Below are 24,502 nucleotides of genomic sequence, written 5' to 3' on the forward strand. Positions count from 1 at the left end.
TTGACACAAGAATACAAGATCTTTAATAATACTTCTAATTACATATTTAACTGAAACTTATTATATCTTTCTAAACATCATCATAAAACAATTAATAAACTCATGGATATTAAAAATCGAGAATTAATACCAATTTGTGTACAGTCTTTTCTTTGAAATTTTAGAAATATATATATATATATATATATATATATATATATATATATATATATATATATATATATATAAAGCGGTGCTTCTTTATTTAGACCAACTCCAACAATAACACTATAACCTATAACATTTTTGTGAAAATTTTACACTAAAACCTTTTTTCGACTTCAAACACATTAAAAACATATTTTAACATTATAATGAAAATTATCATATAGCAAGGACTTGCTGCTAATGTGTCACCAACAGTAATGTGTCTAGCAGAGTCCACTCATCCCTCTTTGTAAACTGTCATTTAATTATTAAAATATATATATATATATATATATATATATATATATATATATATTATCATAAAAAATTGTTTTCTTTTTTCAGAATACACACCTAATTATAAGAATTGCTGAAATATCACATGAAAAAATTTAAGCTATCGATCACTCATAAATTTGGCAACAGCAATGGTTTTCATGGTGCTGCCTAGCTGCATTCTCAAATTCACTTATAAAATACATTTGGAGTTAATTAAGTGTTGAGTGTGAAGCCATTGGGCTGGTCAAAAGGCAGAAAACATGGCAGAAAACATAGAAGAAAAGCAAGTCAAAAAGGTGGAAAAGGAGAGGTGATCCATATTTCCCGGATGCATGTTTCATGGCTGCTTTTCTTGTTCAATTGTTTACTTCAGAATCTATATATGAGTCTCATCTGTATTGTAAAAATAAGCAACAAAGAGTGAGTGCAGATTAGCACCAAGAAATATAAACTCCTAGTTACCGGTGGACGTAGGTCAGAGAAGGACCGAACCACGTTAAATCCCTCGTGTTCATCCTTGTGTTCTTGTTTTTCGTGAGCTGTGTGTGTGTTTAGAGTCGTGTGTTAAGTGTCTCGATCCTAACAAGTGGTATCAGAGCAAGGTTTTAGCTCCAAAAGGTGATTTTCAGTTTTTGGTCAAAAAAAATTTTCGTCAAAAACGATTTTGGTGTATACCGTTGGAAAGGTCTCGTTCCGAAGATTCCGAAAATATTTTTTTTCTGAATTTTTTGACCACCGGAAGACGTCCAAATCGCCGGTCAAAGGTTGCCGGAATAGTTACCGAAAAACCAGTTTCGCCGGAGAAGACGACACTGTAGCACGACGTCAGCGGTGACGTCAACAGAACTGTAGCAAGTACTGTAGCACGACGTCAGCGGTGACGTCAGCAGGCACTGTAGCAACACTGTAGCAGATTTGAAAAATTGCAGTTTAGCCCCTGAACTTTCAGAAAATTGCAGTTTAGCCCCTGAACTTTCAGAAAATTGCAGTTTAGCCCCTAATCTTTCAGAAAATGGCAGAAAACAGTAAGCTTCAAATTGAGAAGTTTGATGTGAAAGATTTTGGTTGGTGGAAGATGCAAATTGAAGATTTGCTCGTGTAGAAAGACTTGGACGCAGTTTTAGGTGAAAAACCGGAGGCGATAACACAGGCAAACTGGGAGATTTTGGATAAGAAGGCCAAGGCATTTATTAGACTGACGTTGTTAAAGGATGTTGCCTTCAACATTTTGAAGGAGACCTCGGCAAAGGGAATCATGGAGGCATTGTCTAATATGTACGAGAAGCCGTCGGCAGCAAATAAAGTCTTCCTGATTCAGGAGCTAGTCAACACGAGGATGAGGGAAGGAAGTTCAGTTACAGTACACATCAACAATTTGAACTCAATTTTATCCAGACTTGGGTCAGTGGGAATAAAATTTGAGGACGAAGTTCAAGCTTTACTACTGTTATCATCATTACCTGACAGTTGGTCCGGAACAGTTACAGCCGTTACTAGTTCCTCAGGATCGAAAGAGCTCACTTTTGAGGGAATTCGGGATTTAATTCTAGGCGAAGACGTCAGACGAAGAAATTCCGGGGAATCATCAAGTGAACAATTGAATGCGGTCAGAGGTAGAAAAAATAACAGAGGTAGTGGGAGCGGGAACAGGAGAAGGAGTCAGTCGAGGACTCGAAATGATGTGACTTGTTGGAACTGTAAAGAGGTTGGACATTTCAGGAATCAATGTCCAAAAGACAAGAAAGAAGTTAACGCTGCAGTAGACCATTCAGATGATGATGTTTTGATCTGTAGTGTGGAGAGCAATGTGGATTCCTGGGTTATGGATTCGGGTGCTTCATTTCACGCTACCCACAGCCGTGAAGCACTGCAGAATCTAAAAGAAGGAGATTTTGGTAAGGTAAGACTGGCGTACGATGAGGTTCTTGATGTGACGAGCATATGTGACTTAGTTTTGAAGACTCCAGTTGGTCCATGGACTTTGAAGGATGTCCGAGTAATTCCAAGTCTGAAGAAACAATTGATTTCTGTTGGGCAGTTGGATGAACAGGGACACGAGGTTAAGTTCAGGAATGGGCAGTGGAAGGTTGTCAAAGGAAATCTTGTGATAGCTCGTGGACATAAGAAGGGTTCATTATATATGGTCAGATTACCATCTGAGGGAGTAACCGTCCCAGTTCAGAAGAAAAACAAAATCCGGTTCATAGAGGCTCGTGGACAGAAGAAGGTTTGCTTTGCAGATGGCAAACCCAGAGTCACAGGTCAGATTCAGGTTGAATGTGTTTGGAACGGTTCAGAAAAACCAGTCAAGGGCATTCATAGCAGTGGGAGCAAGGGTTGTGCTTCAGCTAGAATACCCAGAACACAGTAGGTCAAGAGAACCAGTATTCCATCTGTAAAAGTCTCTCCAGATTATCTGTTTCATATGGAGAGTGTCGTTTGTTCTCAAGATGTTCCAGGATCGGGCAGTTCATTTCAGTGGGAGCAGGTGGAGACAGAGAACAGGTCAGTGGCAGACTTAGTCATGACTGATGTGTTGGAGCTAACGGAAGCTTCAACTAGCCTTCAGGTAAATTGAAGAGAAGGCCAGGGTAACTAGGAAGGAGTCAAGATCAAAAGTTTTTACAGAAATACAGATACACAGTTGAAGCTATGGTGAAGATTGTTTCGTGGCTTCAAGTGTGAGATTGTTGAGTGTGAAGCCATTGGGCTGGTCAAAAGGCAGAAAACATAGCAGAAAACATGGAAGAAAAGCAAGTCAAAAAGGTGGAAAAGGAGAGGTGATCCATATTTCCCGGATGCATGTTTCATGGCTGCTTTTCTTGTTCAATTGTTTACTTCAGACTCTATATATGAGTCTCATCTGTATTGTAAAAATAAGCAACAAAGGGTGAGTGCAGATTAGCACTAAGAAATATAAACTCCTAGTTACCGGTGGACGTAGGTCAGAGAAGGACCGAACCACGTTAAATCCCTCGTGTTCATCCTTGTGTTCTTGTTTTTCGTGAGCTGTGTGTGTGTTTAGAGTCGTGTGTTAAGTGTCTCGATCCTAACATTAAGCCTATAAAAACCATCAAAATTTATTATTCATGGAAATATTTGATATATTAAGACATCCGCTTGTGCATTTATTTATTTTTCTGCAAGCACAAAAATCACTATACAAACATAAATGATAACATTCATCTTTCCGGTTATTTTGACAAGCTATCAAATCCAATTTTTCCTTGAATCTTGATAAGTTTCTGTCAGTTTAAAGCACATCAAGCATATGTATGGAGCTTGAGAGGAATTTCTACAGACATATTCCCTTCATGAAAGAAATCGGATGTCAACTATTATGATACAATATATGGGAGGCAGATGATGGGTTTTTTAAGACACAAGTTATAGATAAAAACAGAGCAAAAGGCAGGGGATGGTGATTTTGAACCAGCATTAAGGGGGGCAATACAATGGTGTTTTGGATGATAATTTATGCAAGAGGTTAATTTTTAACTTGCTCTTTCCTTTTACGAAATATATATACAATAAGGTCAGTTTAGTAGCAAAAATATAGGTGTCATTCATGTGATCAATCCTGTTGTGCAATTGGCTCTGTATTTTTGGCAAAGGAGATAAAACAACACCAACGAAAAGAAATAGATTAAAGATTAGCCTTGACTGCCAGCTGGAAATATATTTATTTATTTATGTGAAAACATATTTTATTTTATGTGATGAAAAAAGGGTTTTGGGATATAAAAGTACCTTAGAGGCCATCCTGTGGTACGTCAGACTTCTTTTGAGATAAAGCTTTGAAGTACAGTTGCTCATCTAACGAAAAGAAATAGATTAAAGATTTGACAATGATTGCAAAAAATGAGTACATGAATTCTTTATAAGTAAAACGCTATCATTTAATTATTATCGGCTTTAGATTAAAACTAATACATAAGAATGACATCGACCTTTGAAATTGGCGCCTTCTTCACAAAGATAATCATAACGTCGTTGATCCGGATCAAGGTTAGACACCAAAATTCGATATTTGCTTAGGATGTATTCCCCGGTGGTTAACTGAAACCCCGTAAGATCTCGACCGATGATATGATTCCATGACTTGTAATAACCCAACACATCTTCTTCTTCTTCTTCTTCTTCTCCATCATCATACACAAGACTCACCCCACACTCCTTTGTATAAGCAAAATCATCTGGTCTCTCCCTCGGGATAGTAATAGTAACATGGTCACCACATTCCATCTCATTCATCCCAATCATCCAATGGCTTAAAAACATGAAACAATTACTACTGAGAAATAACATTTCAAGGAAGTGGTGGTATATCCAGGTGCGGTTCTTTGTTATATTACTAATTTTTATCACTGGCAAGAGAACAAACAAAGATGGAGATGTCAACACATAGCAAAAATTCAATCCTGTGAGGTTGTTAGGAGACGATGGAATGGTAAATGATATTGATTGCCCCGTTCTTCTATCTGTAATCCAACTCGGCATCTCTTCGCCTCTATAAATTGTGCTGAATATTCCAAATTCATAATACATCTGCCAAATACAACCATATTCACTAATTGCTACATTAATAATATATACTTATTCACACAATGATAGATAATTATCTAAAGAAAACCTGGATTTCTGTTTTTTCATCTTCTTGCCAGAGTGTCCTGGTTACCACACGCCTTTCGTTAAGCAAGTCTGGCTTAGTCCAGCCCAAACTACGTAATACCTTTTCCTCAACACCTGCCATTGGTTGGATTTTCACCATGCCTTCAACCTCAAATGATGAAGGTGCTAGCTTATCCCAGTTTATTAAGAACAGCTGAAGTGGAGACATTTCTGGATTAAATACAACTTTTTGCAGCATAGGCTTACTAGAACAAAGGTCCAAATATATGAGTGTGTGTGGAGGATGCTCGACTGACGTCAGCATATTACAGTCACGCATGCTAAGTATCTGAAGCCTAGGAAGGTTTTTCACACAATTGGGAAGGGAAACTATAGGATTCTCATCCAAATATAATTTCTTTAACATGGATAGGCAACTAAAGTCCATGGGAAAGGATTCGGTGGACAAACTGTTATTGGCAAGTGACAAGCTTACTAAAGATCTCGGTAAATAAATTGTAAAGAACTTTGAATAACTCGGTATTGCCTCCAGAACGGTACATGGAACGGCAGATGAACAGGTTGTTGTGTCTGTATCTATAATCCCGATTCGAGATTCACCAAGATTCCAACCAACCAGCAATAGCGTTTCAACCTTCTTTAACATGTCTATGATTCTTGGAAGCTTTTGAAGCTTCCTGCAGTAGCTCAGATCAACGAAAACAAGTTCAAGACATTGCACAATTGATTCACAAACATCAAGCAAACCAATGCATCCTTTAAGTATTAACTTCTCAAGTATAGGGAGGTGGTCAAAGCCACCAAGACTACCAAGTTGTTCACAGAAACTTAAATTAAGAATCTTCAATGATCCAAGCAACCATTTATCTTTTGAGAACGATCCAATCCATTTCTGAAATTGAGAAAAAAAAGTTAGAATAGTAGTGAAGTTATCTAGCTACTTGACATAGAAAAGTAATAAATGGAGATAAGCTACCGTTAGCCTCTTATGAAATCGTTGTGGATAGCTACAACAAATGCCAAATGATTCAATATTGCTATATGACAGGTCAAGAACAACCAAATTCTCCATTGGTAAGTCTGAAGGTATAGACTTCAAAGTGAACCCATGCATACACAACCATCTTAATTCTTCTGGAAAATTCTTGTATGATCCGATTATTTTCACATAATTGAGTTGTAGCAGCATTAGTTTATCCATCTTACTCAATGCATCTGTTTTCAACTCAAGTGATCCATGTAACTTCTCTTTTTCAAGCATTCTCATGTCAAGGGTGAGGCCTAGAACATTTTCTGTACCCTAAATAGAAAGGGTATGCAAAAATATTTTAGAATTTTATATATATATATATATATATATATATACAAAATGACCAGAACAAGTATACATGACCTATTACCTTTTTTTGTTTCAACACTTTGAATGTCTCTTCATGACACCATAATCTACTTCGTTCCCCAGGCTTGTCAGGTGATTCTTCACGTATTAAGAATCTTCCCATCTCTTGAACCAACTGATGCATTATCAATTCGTTAATCATCAGTTCATAATTCCATCTGTAACTAAGAAGGCATCTGTCAATAAGATTCATTATCCCGGATCTCGTTTCTATATCACATGCCTTTAATATTGTTTCGGCAACATCTTTATCCATTCAAACAAAGAAACAAGTGATATGCTTAAACAAGTCCTTATCATTTTTGAATGGCAAAGAGTCAAAGCTCATTCTCAGTGCATTACTTACAGGGGGACCGTTTTCTTTCTTTAGCTCATCTATGTACCCCTCCCAGTAAGGTACATCGCGATTGTGTAGAGACCTACCCAAAACTTTAAGAGCCATTGGATGTCCTTCACAATACTTCACTAGCTTTTTTGTCACCTCTTCGTAACCTACCTTGGGATCGTTGCACATAAATGCATGATAACACAACAGTTTTTGTGACTCAATAGTAGATAAGCCTTCAAGCTTGTGCTCCGCATACTTAGGTTTACTGTTCATTTTGAAAAGTGCACAACTCTTTGCCAAGCATGCATTTTTTGTTGTAATCATTATTTTGGTTCCGGGATGAAAACCTTTGCTTCCAAGTAGCGCATCTAATTGATCAAGACTACCAATATCATCTAGAACTAGAAACACTTTTTTATGAGCTACTGCATTCTCTATCATTGAGGTGTATGCAGAAACATCATGAACTTGAACTGAACTTCGTTTTAATATGTCATCATAGAGTTGTTTTTGTACATCAAGAATCCCATTAGATTTTTCATCACATCTCCCAGTGATATTTTCAATGAAACTGCTTGTGTTAAATTCATGAAAATGTAACGCATAGACATATTTGGCTAAGGATGTCTTCCCGATCCCACCCAGACCCGATATAGTGAGTACATCTGTCGTATGTGAAGATGCATCTTTCAGCCACGAAGTGACGTATTTAATGGAATTGTCCATCCCAATAACTTGTGGCAGTGGAAACCTTGAGGGTATTCGTAATTTACGGAAGATTTCGTTAACAATTTCATCAATAAGCTCCACCTCTAGCCTGGAATTTGATTTTAGTAAGAACTAAAAGACACAATCCAAAAAACTAACATGCCATATTGGAGATTTGATGAAAATTGATAACTTGAAATCTAAATAAACTAATGGAACAGTAAATGAAATTGAAAAGAGACCTTTGTATTAATTGAAAGTAATCTAAAGCAAATGATCAAAACAATCAGAAAGGAAATCCAAATGATTATCCTCCAGCCCTAATCAGAACGGCTCTCCAAGGGGATGACCCTCTGCCCAAGCTAACACCATTATCTAAATATGCAAAATACTCTCCATGATCCACTACTCCTCTCACTGTGGTTATATATAATAACATAAGATGATTCTAGATAGGGTTGAAACAGAAAATGGAAGATATTACATTTAGGTCCCTGCATGTTTACCCATATGTTGATATGTGATCCATTCTGTATCAAGATTTAATTAAGTTTTCAACATCATAAAGGCTACTATATTTTCACTTCTAACCATATAAGCCTCTATTCTAATGTGCAAGGTCATAATTATTATCTAAAATATAAGATTTCATTAACAGGCCACCAAATTTCATTGGGTTTTTACAAAACCATCAACTTAAGTATCATTGTATTGTGGTATTGCACGAATCAGAACCAAATGTCCGTGAATAGTTATAACTTAAGCTTTACTACTTACAACAACATTTATTTATCTTAATAACAGATGATAAGATTCGAAGGTAGAATGATATAAAATATAGTAAAAACTAATATTTAGTTTATTAATTAAAAGCATATAAAAATCATTAAATCGGATCATCTAAATGAATTAATTTATGATAAAATAATAAATGCACAACACATCTGTTAAAATTAGCAGAATGGTTAAACTACCATATATGAAATAGATTCAACTTCAAGCATGTCTACAAGATTTATCCAAATTTAAATATATAAAAAATATGCCTATGTGATGATTGTGAAGATATGTATTGAAATACATAAGGAAAAGATGATATTGACTTTTCAGGCACTAACTAAACAATATTAAAGAAGTATGGAAATATGGGTAAGAAAGTGGTTACCTTCCATTTGCATCCTTCCCTTTTAAATCAGCAACTTCTCTAAGCGCTTTTTTCCATTGATCCATCTTGTAAGCCCATTTACGTCTTCTATTTTGATTTCTTTCCGCCAACATCTTCTGTCTATGCATATCCATTGCATCTCCGAAACTACTTTTTTGCTTCCTGACATTGGTGGGCTCCACATGATAAAAGATGGGGATTACAATATGGTTGGATGTCTTACGTTGCTCAAGGATCAGAACCAGTTCATCAAGACACCATGTGGAAGCAGCATAGTTCCTGGACAACACGATAACAGAAGCCTTAGATGATTTAATCGCACTCTCCAATTCAGGTTTCAGATCTTCCCCTGTTTCAATCTCTTCATCATCCAAGAAGGTAGTGATGTTGGCATGCATGAGAGCATTATAAAGGTGATTAGTGAAACTATTACGAGTGTCAACACCTCTAAAACTTAAAAATACGTCATATCTATGAGCTTGAGCCGATGGAGAAGATGAAGATCCTTCGGAAACTTCATGGAGTTCAACCATTATGAGTTATGGTTTGAGGACCCTTCACGCTTCCACAATTCTGTGTATTTATTTCTTGTTTCTCCTTATATGTGGGTGTCTCCCAATAAGCTCTGAAAGTAAGTATTGTATTCCCAAGCTTTAATTTGGATCCTACGCTTTCCTTACTCGTGTCTCAATCTCATGATCCCATACATAGTGTCTCTACAGCCTACATAAAATCAAAATTATTAATACCGTATGCCATCAAACAATTTAAACCTCAAAAATAACACCTTATAGTCTTCAAAATATAAACTGAAGTGTTTAATAAACCAGAAAAATGCACCTTGAACTTTTATGTTGAATAAATATGCTTCTGAAACAACCAGCATATATATGGCTAAGTGAGTTAATATGCTTACATTAATAGCTTATGCAACTTAAGTCTCATCAAACAATTTAAACCTCAACAATAGAACCTTATATCTTTAAAATAAAAAACTGAAGTGATTAAAACCAAAAAGAATAAGTTTATTGACATGATTGTTTATAGATCCCAGAATTAGCAAGAAAAAGCTTTTCAATGTTGTAATTATTTATCAGAAGATCAAGTAACAGCATTAGTGAGCTTTTTTTAAATGATATATTTTTGAAATAACAAAGCCACACCATTTCTAAGCATTCAATTTCAAAGGAGAAAATGTCCAAAATAATTGCATCTGAAAGCAGTATTGTATCCAAAAAGTATCTTTACCAAAGTCCCACAAATAGAAATCAAACAGACCAAAACTGAAAATCAGATAAAGTCTAAAAAGCTTCAAAGAAAAACCTTAAAAGACCAGCCACATTGACAAAAAAAAAAGTAGAAAAGTTCCTACTTGTTTCAAATATCTTTATTAGTCTGATGCAAAAGCCAAACCTTTACATTGCACCTGACCTAATCTACTGGTGTCTGCCTTCATTTTGGATAAATCTCTCATTTTTTAGTAATCAAAATTCAACTTTTTATATTATCACATCAGTGTGGGCACCCACTAATTAATAAACAGTTAAATACATAGATTGGCCCCTGTCTAAGACAACTAAATGCAGAACTACAACAATGACTGTTCAGTAGGCCGTGTTTCCCCTTCTGGTAATCTTATCAGTTGCTTATGGATGGAACAAAAGAAGCATAAGCTTCGCTGAAGAAAGTCATAGGTGTTAAATTGACAAATAATTAGACCATGACTTCACTGATTTAGGATATGACACGGCTCTAGCAATATCCAAATTTTGGAATATAACACCCAAAAGTACTTCACGAAAACTGAGATGTCTTACAATCTAGCTTCAACAATTCAGAAATCTTCAACAGTTCAGATGAGTAAGAGTATGAGAGATAAAATGTGCTTTCATAGTTACCTGCTAACAGGAGGAGAAATATATCTGAATCTGCGAGGATACAGACGAACTAACGGCTAGCAGAAAGGAAGACGACTGAAAATTACAGAACGAACGGCGGTAAGACTTCAGGTAAACGGCCAGTCAAAGAGAGGATTCTCGGTTTTTTCTTATTATAGTATCCTGTTGATTTCCAGGAAATTGCCTCTTCGACTTTTGATTTCTAGGAAATTGCCTAATTACGTTTTTTATTTCCGGGAAATTTCCTAAATACGCTTTTAGTCCTTTACTTATTATTTTAGAGAATTATATTGTTTTTTTGTCTAGTTTTTAGTTCTAAAAGAAAATATATTCACTATAATTATAGGCCTTATAGTTTTCAATGGATAATTATATTTTTGATCTATATAATTTTTAATTCTAAAGAAAATCAATCAATTATATTTTAGTGTAGTTTTTTAGTTGATGAAATTATATTTTCGTCCTCGTAGTGATTAATATCGAAATTATATGAGGAAACAATAAGTAAATTACATTTTTGATCCTTTTCTTTATGTTATAACAAAGTACATTTCAATTTTCATTCAAAGAAAAAAGAGAAAATTAAAAAAATAATCTCTTTGGGTAGGCAAAATAGGCACATATAGTCCGACTTTAAAAAAAATGGACAAACTAGGTCTTTTTGTTTTGTAGATATTTCACCAATCGTCCATAAGAAGTTAAATCTAACAATAGTTCTGTTAAATTTCTATAAAATGACTTTTTTTGCTTTTTTTTTTCTTTTTCATATCTTTTTTGTATTTTAGACTTTTATTTTATTACTTTCTTTATTATTAAATTAGAAATTGCCCCACTCCACACTTACCCCATCTCCGCCACCACTACCTCCCGTCACTCCACCCATACCTCATCACCACTACCTAGCTTCATACATTTTGGCGGAGATTTAATAAAGTACATATCTAAAAGTGTTAGTTGGTGTTGAATGAAGCTATTTATCATGTTTGAATAATAAGATAATACACCGTTGGACAATGACTTTGGGAAATCCGGGTTTGGACAGAAAATTTAGAGTTGGGATGAACTTCCAGTGGAGAAGAGTAAGGAACAGATGAACAATAAGTGGATACCACTAGTAAACACTCTCAATTTTGGCGAAGATTTAACAAAAACAATAAGGCTCAGTACAAATAACAAAATCATAACATGGGTTTGGAGTTTTCTTTTATTTCCATTCCTTACACTATGTTAATCATCATTGTTTACCATATGGTCATGAAGATTTCCATGATTATGCTATTCATGATGTAACGCCCTGTTTCGATTTGTTCCCAGGTTGGGAATGGTGATTAGGACCGGGTATTATGGGTATTATCAGGCTTCGGATCCTCGGGGAGTTAGGTTTTGGACTCAGTTAGTTGGGGTTGGATAAGGTATTTTGGATGGTTCGGGTATTCGGTATGTGTTTTGGAATCTAAGGGCATTTTGGTAATTTGTCAGCTCGGACTTTTATGGAAAGCGAATGTTCGTTCGGGATATCATATGGCGAGTATGAATTGATAATAGTGTAGAGCGTCTTGATACATTTTTATGGATTTATAGATGGTCAGAATTAGAGTTGTATCGAGAGACTTATGGCTTTCGGAAGAATTAGGGTTTGGGGAAAACCTTGGTACGAGGGGCGTACCAGGGAGGTACGTGGGGCGTACTGATGCGAAACCGGTTACACAAGGCATACCGTAGAGTACGTGCAGCGTAGGTGCAAGGTTTGGGTCGGGGTGCGAGCCCTTATACATTGGGTGTACGAAGTGGTACGATGAGCATACGAAGGTCAGATTTAAAACCCTAATTTTAGGGTTGTACCCTATATAAGCATAATGTTAGTCTCTTTCTTCATTTCCTTAGTCAGCCCCCACTCTCTACCATTGTTAGGTGCATTTTATGCACCCATTTTGTAGTGTTATTCCATAAAAGTGCATTGCATTTAGGTTTAAACTCATGCATTTTGCATGCTCTTCGGGATTTTTCATGAGGCAATTTCATTCACACGCTTTTGTGATATTTCAGGGACTTTTGGAGGTAGGATCTTACGTGAAGAGATGAACAAGAGATGTAGATGAATTTTTGGGACTTGCGGAGCACCGAGGAGGAAGATATCAATGAAATGAAGATTTTGGCCATTCAGAGATTTACACGGGCTGTGTAAATGAAAGCCTTGTATTTACATGGGTCGTGTAAACGCATACTCTCGAGCATTGTACTTTGAAGGCCTGACCAAATTGTGCAACGTACTTTTTGTGTTTACAAGGCCGTGTAAAGTTTACCTTTGTGTTTACACGAGCCATGCAAACGTGGTCGTAAGTTTAAAGTAGTTTTCTTCTTTCTAAAAGGGTGCAACCGGCTCCATAAAGAGTTAAGTCGATTTTGTGAGTTCTAGAGGCGATTTTAGGGAGCATTTTGAAGGCAATTGTCACTTGGAAACACTTGGATTTCATTTGGATGTCAATTTGTAAGACTTTAATTTCAATTTCTAGGTTTGTGTTTTGTTCTAGTCATGAGTGGCTAGAAACCTAACTCTCCGACTTCATATATTGACTATTGTGTGTGTGAATTCAATCATTTGACTTGGTGTTTGTTTTAAATGCTATCTAGTGAAATTGATTTTGTTTTAATTGAAAGTTTGGTTTCAATTCTAGTTCATTTTGGCCAATTGAGTTAGGGTTGATTCATTCAAGTTATCTATTATACAAAATCCGTAATTGTTTTGTTATATAGAACAAGTAACAAACACTAAATTGAATTTTCTTAGAATAATTCTGTGTAAATCAAATTCACACATTCTTGCACGTCCAAGCTTATGAGGAGTATTAAATGTTGTTGGTAAAATTCACACAAAGCATAATGCAATCTTTCCACATATTCTAAGAACTTGTTTAAACTAGATTGGTTGGATTAGAATTAATTAAAGAACTTATTTTAATTAATTAAAATGGTGAATGTGAATTGCTAGAGCTTATTAGCATTTCTAAGTACCAACTTAGATAGAATTAAACAAATATCATTTCATACCTTGAATCACATTGCTAATTAGTCTTGCATAGAGTTGGAGTATTTTATAAATCTTAATTTTATTTTATTTGATCAATTGTTTACTCAAAATTTCAGTCTTTTACTTGAATTAAACCCCCCGCTTTTGTGATCTCATTTGTACCTTATGCAAAAAGGGTATAAGCACTTATCTCGTGTCTCTGTGGATCGACCCTACTTACCTTGTATTACATTTTTAGTACAAAGTAGTAGTGTTTAAAGAGTTATTTTCCCCCCTTTATTTGTTGGATTTGACACACCTAACAAATTGGCACTGTTGCCAGGGACATGGTAGTAATAATTGTTTATGCCAAGATCTTTTCGTACAAGTACACCTTTACCAGTTGATTTGGAGATAGAAAAATATGCAAAGTAAAGAAGGAAGAAAGCTAGACTTTTAAAGAAACAACAACAATCCGTAGCTTCTTCATCAAATCCATCAACCACATCTTTACCTTTACCCGAATCTGAAACCTTTATCCCTACTCCTACCATGGGAGACAACCATGGAGGAAACCAAAATCCCCCAAATCCACCACCCGAACAAACCTTTAGACAGTGGGCTACTCAAGATGTTACCCAACAACGATTATGCATCAATTATCCTGCAATAATAAACTTTGAACTCAATTCCGGACTCATTCACTTGTTACCTTCATCTCGCGGTCTTGAGAATGAAGACCCACATAAATTCCTTAAGGAATTTCATGTCGTTTGTATGGGTATGAAGCCTCATGAAGTTACAGAAGATCAAATCAAGTTAAGGGCATTCCCCTTTGCTTTACAAGATTCAACCAAAGAGTAGTTATATGACTTACCACCGGGGTCAGTCACATCATGGAATGAACTTGCAAGAATGTTTTTGGACAAATATTTTCCAGAGATGAGAGCTTCAGCCTTACGCAGGGAAATCATTGGTATCAAGCAACAAAAAAGGGAAGCCTTGCATACTTACTGGGAACGGTTCAAGAAATTGTGTTCAAGATGTCCAAAACATGGGATTTCAGAGTATCAATTGTTGCAATATTTTTGTGACGGAATGTCATCTTGGGATAGGAGATTACTCAATGCATCAAGTGCTGGATTAGTAGCTGATAAAACTCCAACATAAATCAGAATTCTTATAAAAAAACATGGCAGAAGAGTCCAAGCATACAACTCAAGAAGAAGAATGGTACATTGATGCACCAAGAGGAGTGAAAGAAATTTCTACCCCAAAAACTGAGAGTCAACTTTCTGAGTTGACTAAATTAGTGACGATGCTTGCTAAGGACAAGTGTGTGCAACCACGAGCAGTCAGACCATGTGGTATTTGTACCCAAGTTGGACACCCCACTGATATGTGCCCGATGTTACAAGAAGATATAGAGTCGGTTCAAGCTATGGGATTTTCTAGTCAACAACAAGGAAACTTTCGGCCAATAAGTAATCCAAATTGGCATCAAACCAATGCCAATTTTCAGCCAAGGCCACCATCTTTTCAACCAAGACCTCCATTTCAAAATCAAATGCATCACCAACAAAACTATCAACCACATTTCCAGGAAAATCAACCTCCTCATCAATCTTAATTCCAACCTCAAAACATGCAACAAGGAAGTAGTTCAAGCGGATCAGGAATGTCTTTGGAAGACATTGTCAAGAGTTTAGCCACAAGTACTCAAACATTTCAAAATGAGACCAAGGCGAGTATCAAGACTTTGGAGCAACAAATGACTCAACTCGCCACTTCTGTGAGTAAGTTGGAGGTACAAGGCAAACTACCCGCACAAAAAGAAAAGAATCCAAAGCATAGTGCATGTGCCATCACTTTAAGAAATGACAAACAATATGAAGGTCCAAAAAGATTGAAGAAGAAGAAGAAGAGATGGAGTTAGAGAAAGAAGAAGAGAAGTCAAAAGCACCTTCAAAGCAAATTCCCATTGAAGTAAAAGTCACTCCTCCACCATTTCCCACAAGGTTAAGCAAGTCAAAGTGTGAAAGGGAAGACAATGAGATCATGGAGATGTTCAGAAAGGTTGAGGTAAAGATTCATCTTATTGATGTCATCAAACAAGTCCCTAGGTATGCTAAATTCCTTAAGGAATTATGCACATCTAAGAAAAGATTAAAAGGGAATGAAAGAGTGAAGGTAGGTGAAAATGTATTTGCAGTGTTACAGAAAAGACTACCTCAAAAATGTAAGGATCTGGGTGTTTTCATGGTTCCTTGAAAGTTAGGCAATCTTCATGTTCCACGGGCTATGCTAGACCTTGGAGCTTCTATCAATGTTTTGCCATATTCCATTTTTAAAACATTAAATATTGGCATATTGAAGAAGACTGGGGTGATCATTCAATTGGTTGATCGATCTTTGGTACATCCAAAAAGTGTGCTAGAAGATGTGTTAGTCCAAGTGAATGAACTAGTATTTCTAGCAGACTTTTATGTCCTTGACATGGATGATGATGATGACTCACCAAATTTGAGTTCAATTCTTCTAGGAAGACCCTTTTTGAAAACAGCCCGGACAAAAATTGATGTTTATGATGGTACAATGTCCATGGAGTTTGATGGAGAGGTGATAAATTTCAATATCTATGATGCTATGAGATATCCAAGTGATATTTCATCTTTGAATTTTGTGAATGTCATTGAACCATTAACCGAATAGTGTTTTGATTTGTCTAATCTCGATGTGCTAGCTCTTATTTTAGACAGGAATCTTCAAAAGGATGGAGTGGAAAAACTTTCCAAGAAATTTAAAATTGATGAAGAGATTTTAGAAGTTGTATCTTGAATGGACCAAAAGAAGAAAATGAGGTTTGATGTTCCAAAACTGAAATTATCGATGCCTAATGAGAAACTTGTTCCTTCTATTGTGCAGGCACCGGAATTGGAACTCAAAACTTTACCCGAGCATCTCAAGTATGCGTATCTTGGAGAGAAAGAGACTTTACTGGTGATCATCTCCACAAAGTTATCAACAAAAGAAGAAGAAGAGTTTGTCACCACCTTGAAGGAGTATAAGGAAGCTATTGGGTGGACTATAACCGACATTAAAGGTCTAAGTCCTTCACTTTGCATGCACAAGATCCTTATGGAAGAAGATTACAAGCCTTCCTGAGAAGCTCAAAGGTGTTTGAACCTTCCAATGACAGAGGTTGTGAAGAAAGAGATTCTGAAATTGTTGAATGCGGGGATGATCTATCATATATCGGATAGAAAGTGGGTAAGTCCGGTCCAAGTTGTACCTAAGAAGGCAGGTATTACTGTTACAAAGAATGATCAAGGTGAATTAGACCCCACCCGTGTGCAAAACGGGTGGAGAGTTTGCATAGACTATAGACGACTCAATTCCTCAACCCGAAAAGACCATTTCCCACTTCCCTTCATTGATCAAATGTTGGAAAGGTTAGCGGGAAAGACTCACTATTGTTGCTTAGATGGGTATTTTGGTTTCCATCAAATACCCGTTGCACCCGAGGATCAATAAAAAACCACTTTCACATGTCCCTTCGGAACATTTGCATATAGGTGAATGCCTTTTGGACTTTGCAATGCTCCCGCCACTTTTCAACGGTGCATGGTAAGTATTTTTTTAGAGTATGTTGAGGAAATCATTGAAGTTTTTATGGATGACTTCACAGTTTATGGTAATTCTTTTCATGAATGTTTGGGTAATTTGAAAAAGAGTTTGCAAAGATGTATTGAGACCAACCTTGTTTTGAATTATGAAAAATGTCATTTTATGGTTGATAAAGGTCTCATACTTGGTCATGTTGTGTCTTCTAAGGGTCTAGAGGTAGACAAAGAAAAAATTGATGTCATTAAGTCTTTACCTTATCCTACTTGTGTTCGTGAGGTACGCTCGTTTCTTGGTCATGCAGGTTTTTATAGAAGATTCATCAAAGATTTTTCCAAGATATTTCGTCCCATGTGTGAGCTCCTACAAAAAGATGCAAAATTCAAATTTTCCAAGGAGTGAAAGCAAGCTTTTGATCAGTTGAAGGAGTTGTTAATATCATCACCAATACTTCAATCACTGGATTGGAGTCTGCCTTTTGAAATCATGTGTGATGCTAGCAATCATGTAGTTGGTGCAGTGTTGGTGCAAAGAAAAGATCGAGTTCCTTATGTCATTTATTATGCCTCAAAAACACATAATAGTGCACAAGGCAACCACTCAACAACTGAGAAAGAATTGCTATCTATTCTCTTTGCTTTAGATAAATTTCGCCAATATTTGCTAGGTTCTAAAGTGGTTGTTTATTCATGCAGCTATTAGATATCTACTTGGAAAGAAGGATTTGAAGCCTAGACTCATTCGATGGGTATTACTCTTACAAGAATTTGATAGTGAAATCAAGGACAAGAGCAGAAAGTCAAACCTTGTAGCTGATCATCTTAGTAGAATTGCTTCTCCCAATGACTCAACTCCCATTCAAGATGCATTTCCCGATGAGAATCTATCTTCAGCAAAAGTTGCCCCATGGTATGCTGATATTGTGAACTACATCGTCACAAATCAATTTCCACCAGATTTGACTCGATGGCAAAAAGACAAAATCAAGAAAGAAGCCAAAAGGTACATATCGGATGAGCCATATTTGTGGAAATATTGTGCTGACCAAATGATTAGACGATGTGTGGATCAACATGAGGTATCTTCTATCTGAACATTTTCTCACTCTTATGCTTGTGGAGGGCATTTTGGTCCTCAAAGAACTGCAAGAAAAGTATTAGAGAGCAGATTCTACCGGACAAGTATTTTCCGTGACTCTTATGAATTTTGTGCAAGTTGTGATAAATGTCAAAAGATGGGCTCTTTAAGCTCAAATAGTCAAATGCCCCTTAATCCCATTTCAGTTTGTGAGATTTTCGATGTTTGGGACATTGATTTTAATGGGACCTTTTCCATCATCTTCGGGTTTTACTTATATTCTTTTGTTTGTGGATTATGTTTCCAAGTGGGTGGAAGCAAAAGCTACCCGTACTAACGACTCAAAAGTTGTGATAGATTTTTTGAAGGCTAACATCTTTTCCAGATTTGGTGTTCCAAAAGCCTTAATCAGTGATCGTGGTACACATTTTTGCAATCGTATGCTTGGAAGTGTCTTGAAGAAGTATGGTGTTACTCATAAAGTCTCCACAGCATACCACCCACAAACAAATGGACAAGCCGAAATGAGCAATCGACAAATCAAGGGTATATTGGAGAAAACTGTGAATACAACAAGGAAAGATTGGAGTACATGTCTTGATGATGCTTTGTGGGCGTACCGCACTACACTCAAAATTCCAATTGGGATATCTCCATATCGTATTGTTTTCGGAAAGCCATGTCGATTACCCGTTGAGTTGGATCATAGAGCCTATTGGGCAATCAAGCAGTTCAATATGGATCTAAGTGAATCGGGAAAGAAGAGGAAGCTTGACATACAAGAGCTTGAGGAAATCCGTAATGAAGCATATGAAAATGAAGTTCTTTACAAAGAAAGGACAAAAGCATACCATGACAAGATGATTGCATGCAAGGTATTTGCAAAGGGTTAAAAGGTATTACTTTACCACTCTCATTTTAAATTGATTCCTGGTAAATTAAGGTCCCGCTAGGTGGGGCCATTTGTTGTCACTAATGTTTTTGAGCATGGTGCAATAGAAATCACAAGTGAGAAAACCGGGAAGATCTTTAAGGTAAATGGTCATCGTTTGAAGCCTTATTATGAAGGATTTCAAGTCAAAAACGAAGAAGTGGAAGAAGTAACGGATCCAAAGTACCAAGATTGACAAATAATTGGGGTCCAAGTCGAGCCAACGACATTAAAAATGGGCGGCTAACCGGGAGGCAACCCGGGGGTATTTTTGTCATTTCTTATTTTTCCATCATATTTTCTTCGTTTTCAAGTTTCCAAGTTGTTTCTCATGTTTAGAAAAGTGAAAAAATCAAAAAAAAAAATTGGCCTTCTGAGAGGTTTACACGGGCCGTGTAAACTTATACTTATGGTTTACACGGGCCGTGTAAACGTTCAGCCAGCAGAGTTAACATGCAGCATTTACACAGCCGTGTAAATTTTACCCTTGTGTTTACACGGGCCGTGTAAACGTAAAAACAGAGTTGTTCGATTTTAAGGCTAAAACTCGATTTTTTTGCTCATTCCTTTCACACAACCTGCGACTCCTCTTCTCTCCTACTGCCCCCTTTGATAAAAAAAACCTCAACAACATTCCATCTTCCTCAATTTTTCTTCAATAATCAAGCTCCAAAGTATGAAAATCTTCTCTTTTCTTCATCTTCTTTGTCTTACATCTCAATTTCACCCTCTAATGGCCGATTTTGGGGGTTTTGAGCAAACCCTAGAATTTTTGGGTCTCCAAATTTCGAGCTAATGTTTGTAATTTCTTTTAGGATAAGCTTGAGGAAGCATATTACATCATCCTAACACCATTAACAACCATAATTTGGTAAAAATTTTCCAAACTCTTTTCTTTGTGCATATAGTTAGAACCACATTCTTTTGGGGTGATTTTTGGTGGTATTGCTAGTTTTTGTGCATATTCTAGAGTTCAAAATTGTCCTACATTGTGTGCAAAACTTTGTTGAATTCATTGGGCAATGGCTTCCCGTGGAAAAAGGGCTAGAATTGGGACCTCACATATGGGTGGTCAAGAATCTAGCGATCAACAAGACCAACATACCATGGAAAACCCATATGAATTTGGTCTAATTTTTTAGTCTAATTTACAAGAGACTTTGTATTCAAGCCTTATATGAAGGGTAAAAGGGGCTCAAAAATTTGTGGACATCCAAGCCCTTAAGGACCTTCACATCTATAAAGGAGTGCACAAGCTCTTGAAGAATATAGGTTGGAAAGGTCTATTGAATCTCCATGCATTAAGCTATCAAACACCCATGTTGGAACTCTTGTCATCCATCGCCTTTGATTACCAAACACATATCCTTACCTTCCGTTTGCTCAATCAATCCCATAAGATTCATGCCGACACCCTTTGTGATATTATTAGTGCTCCAAAGGCAAAAAGGGATGTATATATGACAAATGGTAGAAAAAATGTCATATTTAAGCAAAGCTGCGGAAGATTTTGGACAAACATCTCTTGTGAAAACGAGTTTCAATCAGGCACAACAAATTCTTCTAGCATCATACATCCGGTCCTTAAAGTCACCCACCGGATCATTGCTTCTCTCTTGTTTCCTCAAGAAGAGATTAGCAAGGCAAACAAGAAGGAGTTGGAAGTTTTATGGTGCATGATTCACAAGCCCGAGGAAGTTCCTCACTTCAGGTGTTGGGTAATCCAAGAAATGCTCAAAAACTCCTTGAGCAATGGTGGTCAGCTTCATTGTGGAGGAATGGTTTCTATTATAGCTGAACATCTTGGACTTCATTTGCCCAATAACCCAACCGATATAATTCCGAGCCGCACTCGTTTATCAGTTGATGTTATTGAGACTATGCACCTATTTCACCGCAATTCCAATGGGGATGTTCATTGGACAGTCGATAGTAAAGAGTATCTACGTATTGATAACCAAAATAAGAAGATACTCGATTTGGCCAATGACATCCCATCTACAAATTGGCACATCCAGTCTAATTTGGGTGTTACTGCAGTTTGTAGACCTCCAACCACCACTCCTCATCCTCCTGCCCTAATTGCAAGTGCCTCCAGCTCATCTCGCCTCATTCCCTTTCCCGAGCACAACATCTACATGGGCGAGTTTCCACGGTTAGACCACCATTACACGAGCCTCCAGCAGGACGTAGGAGAGATTTATACGGGTGTTGCTGAACACACTTCCGAATTTCAGGACTATTGTAATCTTCAGGAGGAGCGTTGGGCCCAGCAAGAGCTGTGGTGTGCCGAGCAGGATCAACGATGGTCCGTTCAGGAGCAACATAACCAAAACATACATCACTTGCTGACCGATCTCTACCGAGTACTTGTCCTTCCACCACAGCAACAACCATCAACATCTCAACCCCAGTGGCCCCCATATTATCATACCGATTATTAGCCCTACTACCCTCCACAATTCCCACCACATCCTCCACCACTCGGCTCTTACTAGGCCGGCTGTGCCTCTCTCCAATCATCGAGGACGATGCTTATTTTAAGCTTGGGGGGGGGGGGCATCCATCCATGCATAGATCCCGTTGCATGTAGGTTACATGTAGTTTTGTACATATTACATAATGCTTTTTCTTTTTCATTTTTCTGCATATAAATTTTTCAAAAACCAAAAGATTTTCTTCTTATGCTACTTTTAATATTTTTGCATTTTGAATCTAAATTTTATGCATTGCATTTCTTGCTAAAAAAAGTTTTGATCCAATACCAAGCAACCGAATCTTCTCAAAACAGTTGAGCTGGTAAGGGAGTCGTATTCCTTGAGACTAGACTTGCTCTTTTTTATTGAAAAATCTAAAAGCAAGCTAATCGCACACGTACACACCACCCGAAGCTACTTGTGCAAAACAGAAAGTGAGAAGATTATCAACATTTGAGCATAACAGCAGGTATGGGTCAATCTTTGGGACGCATGACCGGTCTTATGAGTAGTAAGTGCTCAATTGAACCCAAAGTGCTAAATTTAAAAATTTATAAAAAGAATACAAAATTTCAATGTCCCGAGCCTTCCAACGCTCTAAAAAGTCCTTTCTACTCATTCCCTTTTATATTTCCTTCTTGGGGACATAGTTTCCAACTATACGTACGGGTCTTGCATGTTGACTTCAGTCCCCCGAAAAAATATCTAGAAGCCGCTCACGGTAATAGACAGTGAGGTGTCCCACAATAGAAAAGTCAATGACGAAAATATAAAGAAATAGGCCTAGCAAATAAATTAATAAGAGTGTTATGTGTTATCTTTGTTTCAATTAAAAAAATATATTATTATGTTAATCTGTGACCTTTGGGACTCGAATGAGTAAACTCCGAGGGGTGTTCTACACCTAATCTCCAAAAGCTGAATAGTTTGGGACTGATTGGGTTGAAAGTTCGCTACACGGGTTCCATAGAAAGTCATGAACTTAATAATAACAAAAAAATATAAATATGTATAGGTACCCAAATAAAGCTAATATGTGGCCTTTGAGGTTCGGGCAAGTAAACCCAAGGGATCTTTTTAAATCTAGCACACTAAGGTCATCTAGTCTGGATGTGTTGGTTGAAAGCCCGTTACACAGATTTCAAAGAAAACCATGAGCTTTATTTGTAGGAAAATGTAATTAGATATTTGTATATATTCATGTTTATAGTTTAATTGAATAATATGTTTAGGGAAAATGCTTGGCTGCCAAAAGATTCCTTTGGACTTGGACTTGAACTTATGATATTGGAACTAAATGTTAATTACTTTGACTAGTGTAAATGGTTTGAAATTTGTAACCAATCTGGGTAAATTTTAGGGAATTATTAGAAAAGATTTTTAAGAAAAAGATTGTTGTTAATGAACAAATAGTTGGAGTCGGTCATTTTTACATTTTGTAAAACAAAGGTGATTGAGCATATTTTTGTCATATACAATTTCACAAGAGTAAGACAATAATTTGTTCCATGAATTGACTTGATGCTATTAAGAGGGAACAAGTGTTGTGATCTTTAATTCTGTTGAGTTGCATTAGGGAGTGGCCAAAGTCTTATTTCTATTGTTACATAATATTTTGAGACTAAAGCCAAGTTGACTCAAGGCACTACAGATACATTCTCAACTATGCTACAAAACGAGGTTAATTGGGTTGGATCTTTTTCATGTTTGTTTTGATTTTTGCATTAAGTTTCAAAAGTTTTGATTTTGTTTTTTTTTTCTTCTCTTTTATTTTTTTTTTCTCCGGTTTAAATTTTTCTTGTTCTTTCTTGGGGACAAGAAAGGTTAAAGCTTGGGGAGATTTGTTAGGTGCATTTTGTGCACCCATTTTGTAGTGTTATTCCATAAAAGTGCATTGCATTTAGGTTTAAACTCATGCATTTTGCATGTTTTTCGTGATTTTTCATGAGGCAATTTCATTCACACGCTTTTGTGATATTTCAGGGACTTTTGGAGGTAGGATCTTACTTGAAGAGATGAATAAGAGATGTAGATGAATTTTCGGGACTTGCGGAGCACCGAGGAGGAAGATATCAATGAAATGAAGATTTTGGCCATTTAGAGATTTACACGGGCCGTGTAAACGCATACTATCGAGCATTGTACTTTGAAGGCCTGACCAAATTGTGCAGCGTACTTTTTGTGTTTACACGGCTGTGTAAAGTTTACCTTTGTGTTTATACGGGCCGTGTAAACGTAGTCGTAAGTTTAAAGTAGTTTTCTTCTTTTTAAAAGGGTGCAACCGGTTCCATAAAGAGTTAAGTCGATTTTGTGAGTTCTTGAGGCGATTTTAGGGAGCATTTTGAAGGCAATTGTCACTTGGAAACACTTGGATTTCATTTGGATTTCAATTTGTAAGACTTTAATTTCAACTTCTAGGTTTTTGTTTTGTTCTAGTCATGAGTGGCTAGAAACCTAATTCTCCAACGTCATGTATTGACTATTGTGTGTGTGAATTCAATCATTTGACTTGGTGTTTGTTTTAAATGCTATCTAGTGAATTTGATTTTGTTTTAATTGAAAGTTTGGTTTCAATTCTAGTTCATTTTGGCCAGTTGAGTTAGGGTTGATTCATTCAAGTTATCAATTATACAAAATCCGTAATTGTTTTCTCATATAGAACAAGTAACAAACACTAGATTGAATTTTCTTAGAATAATTATGTGTAAATCAAATTCACACATTCTTACACTTCCAAGTTTATGAGGAGTATTGAATGTTTTTGGTAAAATTCACACAAATCATAATGCAA

General features: G+C 36.6%; 3 protein-coding genes across 3 annotated transcripts; 1 reads left to right on the top strand and 2 right to left on the bottom strand.

Annotated features, from left to right (window-relative positions):
* Nucleotides 1–2,675: 2,675 nt before the first annotated feature.
* On the bottom strand, nt 2,676–10,768 carry LOC145164126 (disease resistance protein RPP2B-like). Its single transcript, XM_079082854.1, has 8 exons — nt 10,596–10,768; nt 8,698–9,420; nt 6,498–7,641; nt 6,074–6,397; nt 5,099–5,989; nt 4,416–5,013; nt 4,216–4,281; nt 2,676–3,775 (listed from the first exon to the last, which is right to left on the bottom strand). Exons 3-7 carry the CDS (start codon nt 6,750–6,752, stop codon nt 4,217–4,219), a joined length of 2,133 nt encoding a protein of 710 aa, XP_078938980.1. The 5' UTR covers nt 6,753–7,641; nt 8,698–9,420; nt 10,596–10,768; the 3' UTR covers nt 2,676–3,775; nt 4,216.
* Nucleotides 6,753–9,230, bottom strand: LOC145126836 (disease resistance protein RPV1-like). Its single transcript, XM_079062122.1, has 2 exons — nt 8,698–9,230; nt 6,753–7,641 (listed from the first exon to the last, which is right to left on the bottom strand). Exons 1-2 carry the CDS (start codon nt 9,228–9,230, stop codon nt 6,753–6,755), a joined length of 1,422 nt encoding a protein of 473 aa, XP_078918248.1.
* Nucleotides 10,769–15,247: 4,479 nt separating the features above from the next.
* LOC145126840 (uncharacterized) lies at nt 15,248–16,314 on the top strand. Its single transcript, XM_079062128.1, has 3 exons — nt 15,248–15,497; nt 15,590–15,792; nt 15,979–16,314. Exons 1-3 carry the CDS (start codon nt 15,248–15,250, stop codon nt 16,312–16,314), a joined length of 789 nt encoding a protein of 262 aa, XP_078918254.1.
* Nucleotides 16,315–24,502: the final 8,188 nt, after the last annotated feature.

The sequence above is a fragment of the Lactuca virosa genome, chromosome 1, assembly GCF_052849685.1.
Source record: "Lactuca virosa cultivar CGN04683 chromosome 1, Lactuca_virosa_CGN04683_v6, whole genome shotgun sequence".
NCBI classification, from domain to species: Eukaryota; Viridiplantae; Streptophyta; class Magnoliopsida; order Asterales; family Asteraceae; genus Lactuca; species Lactuca virosa.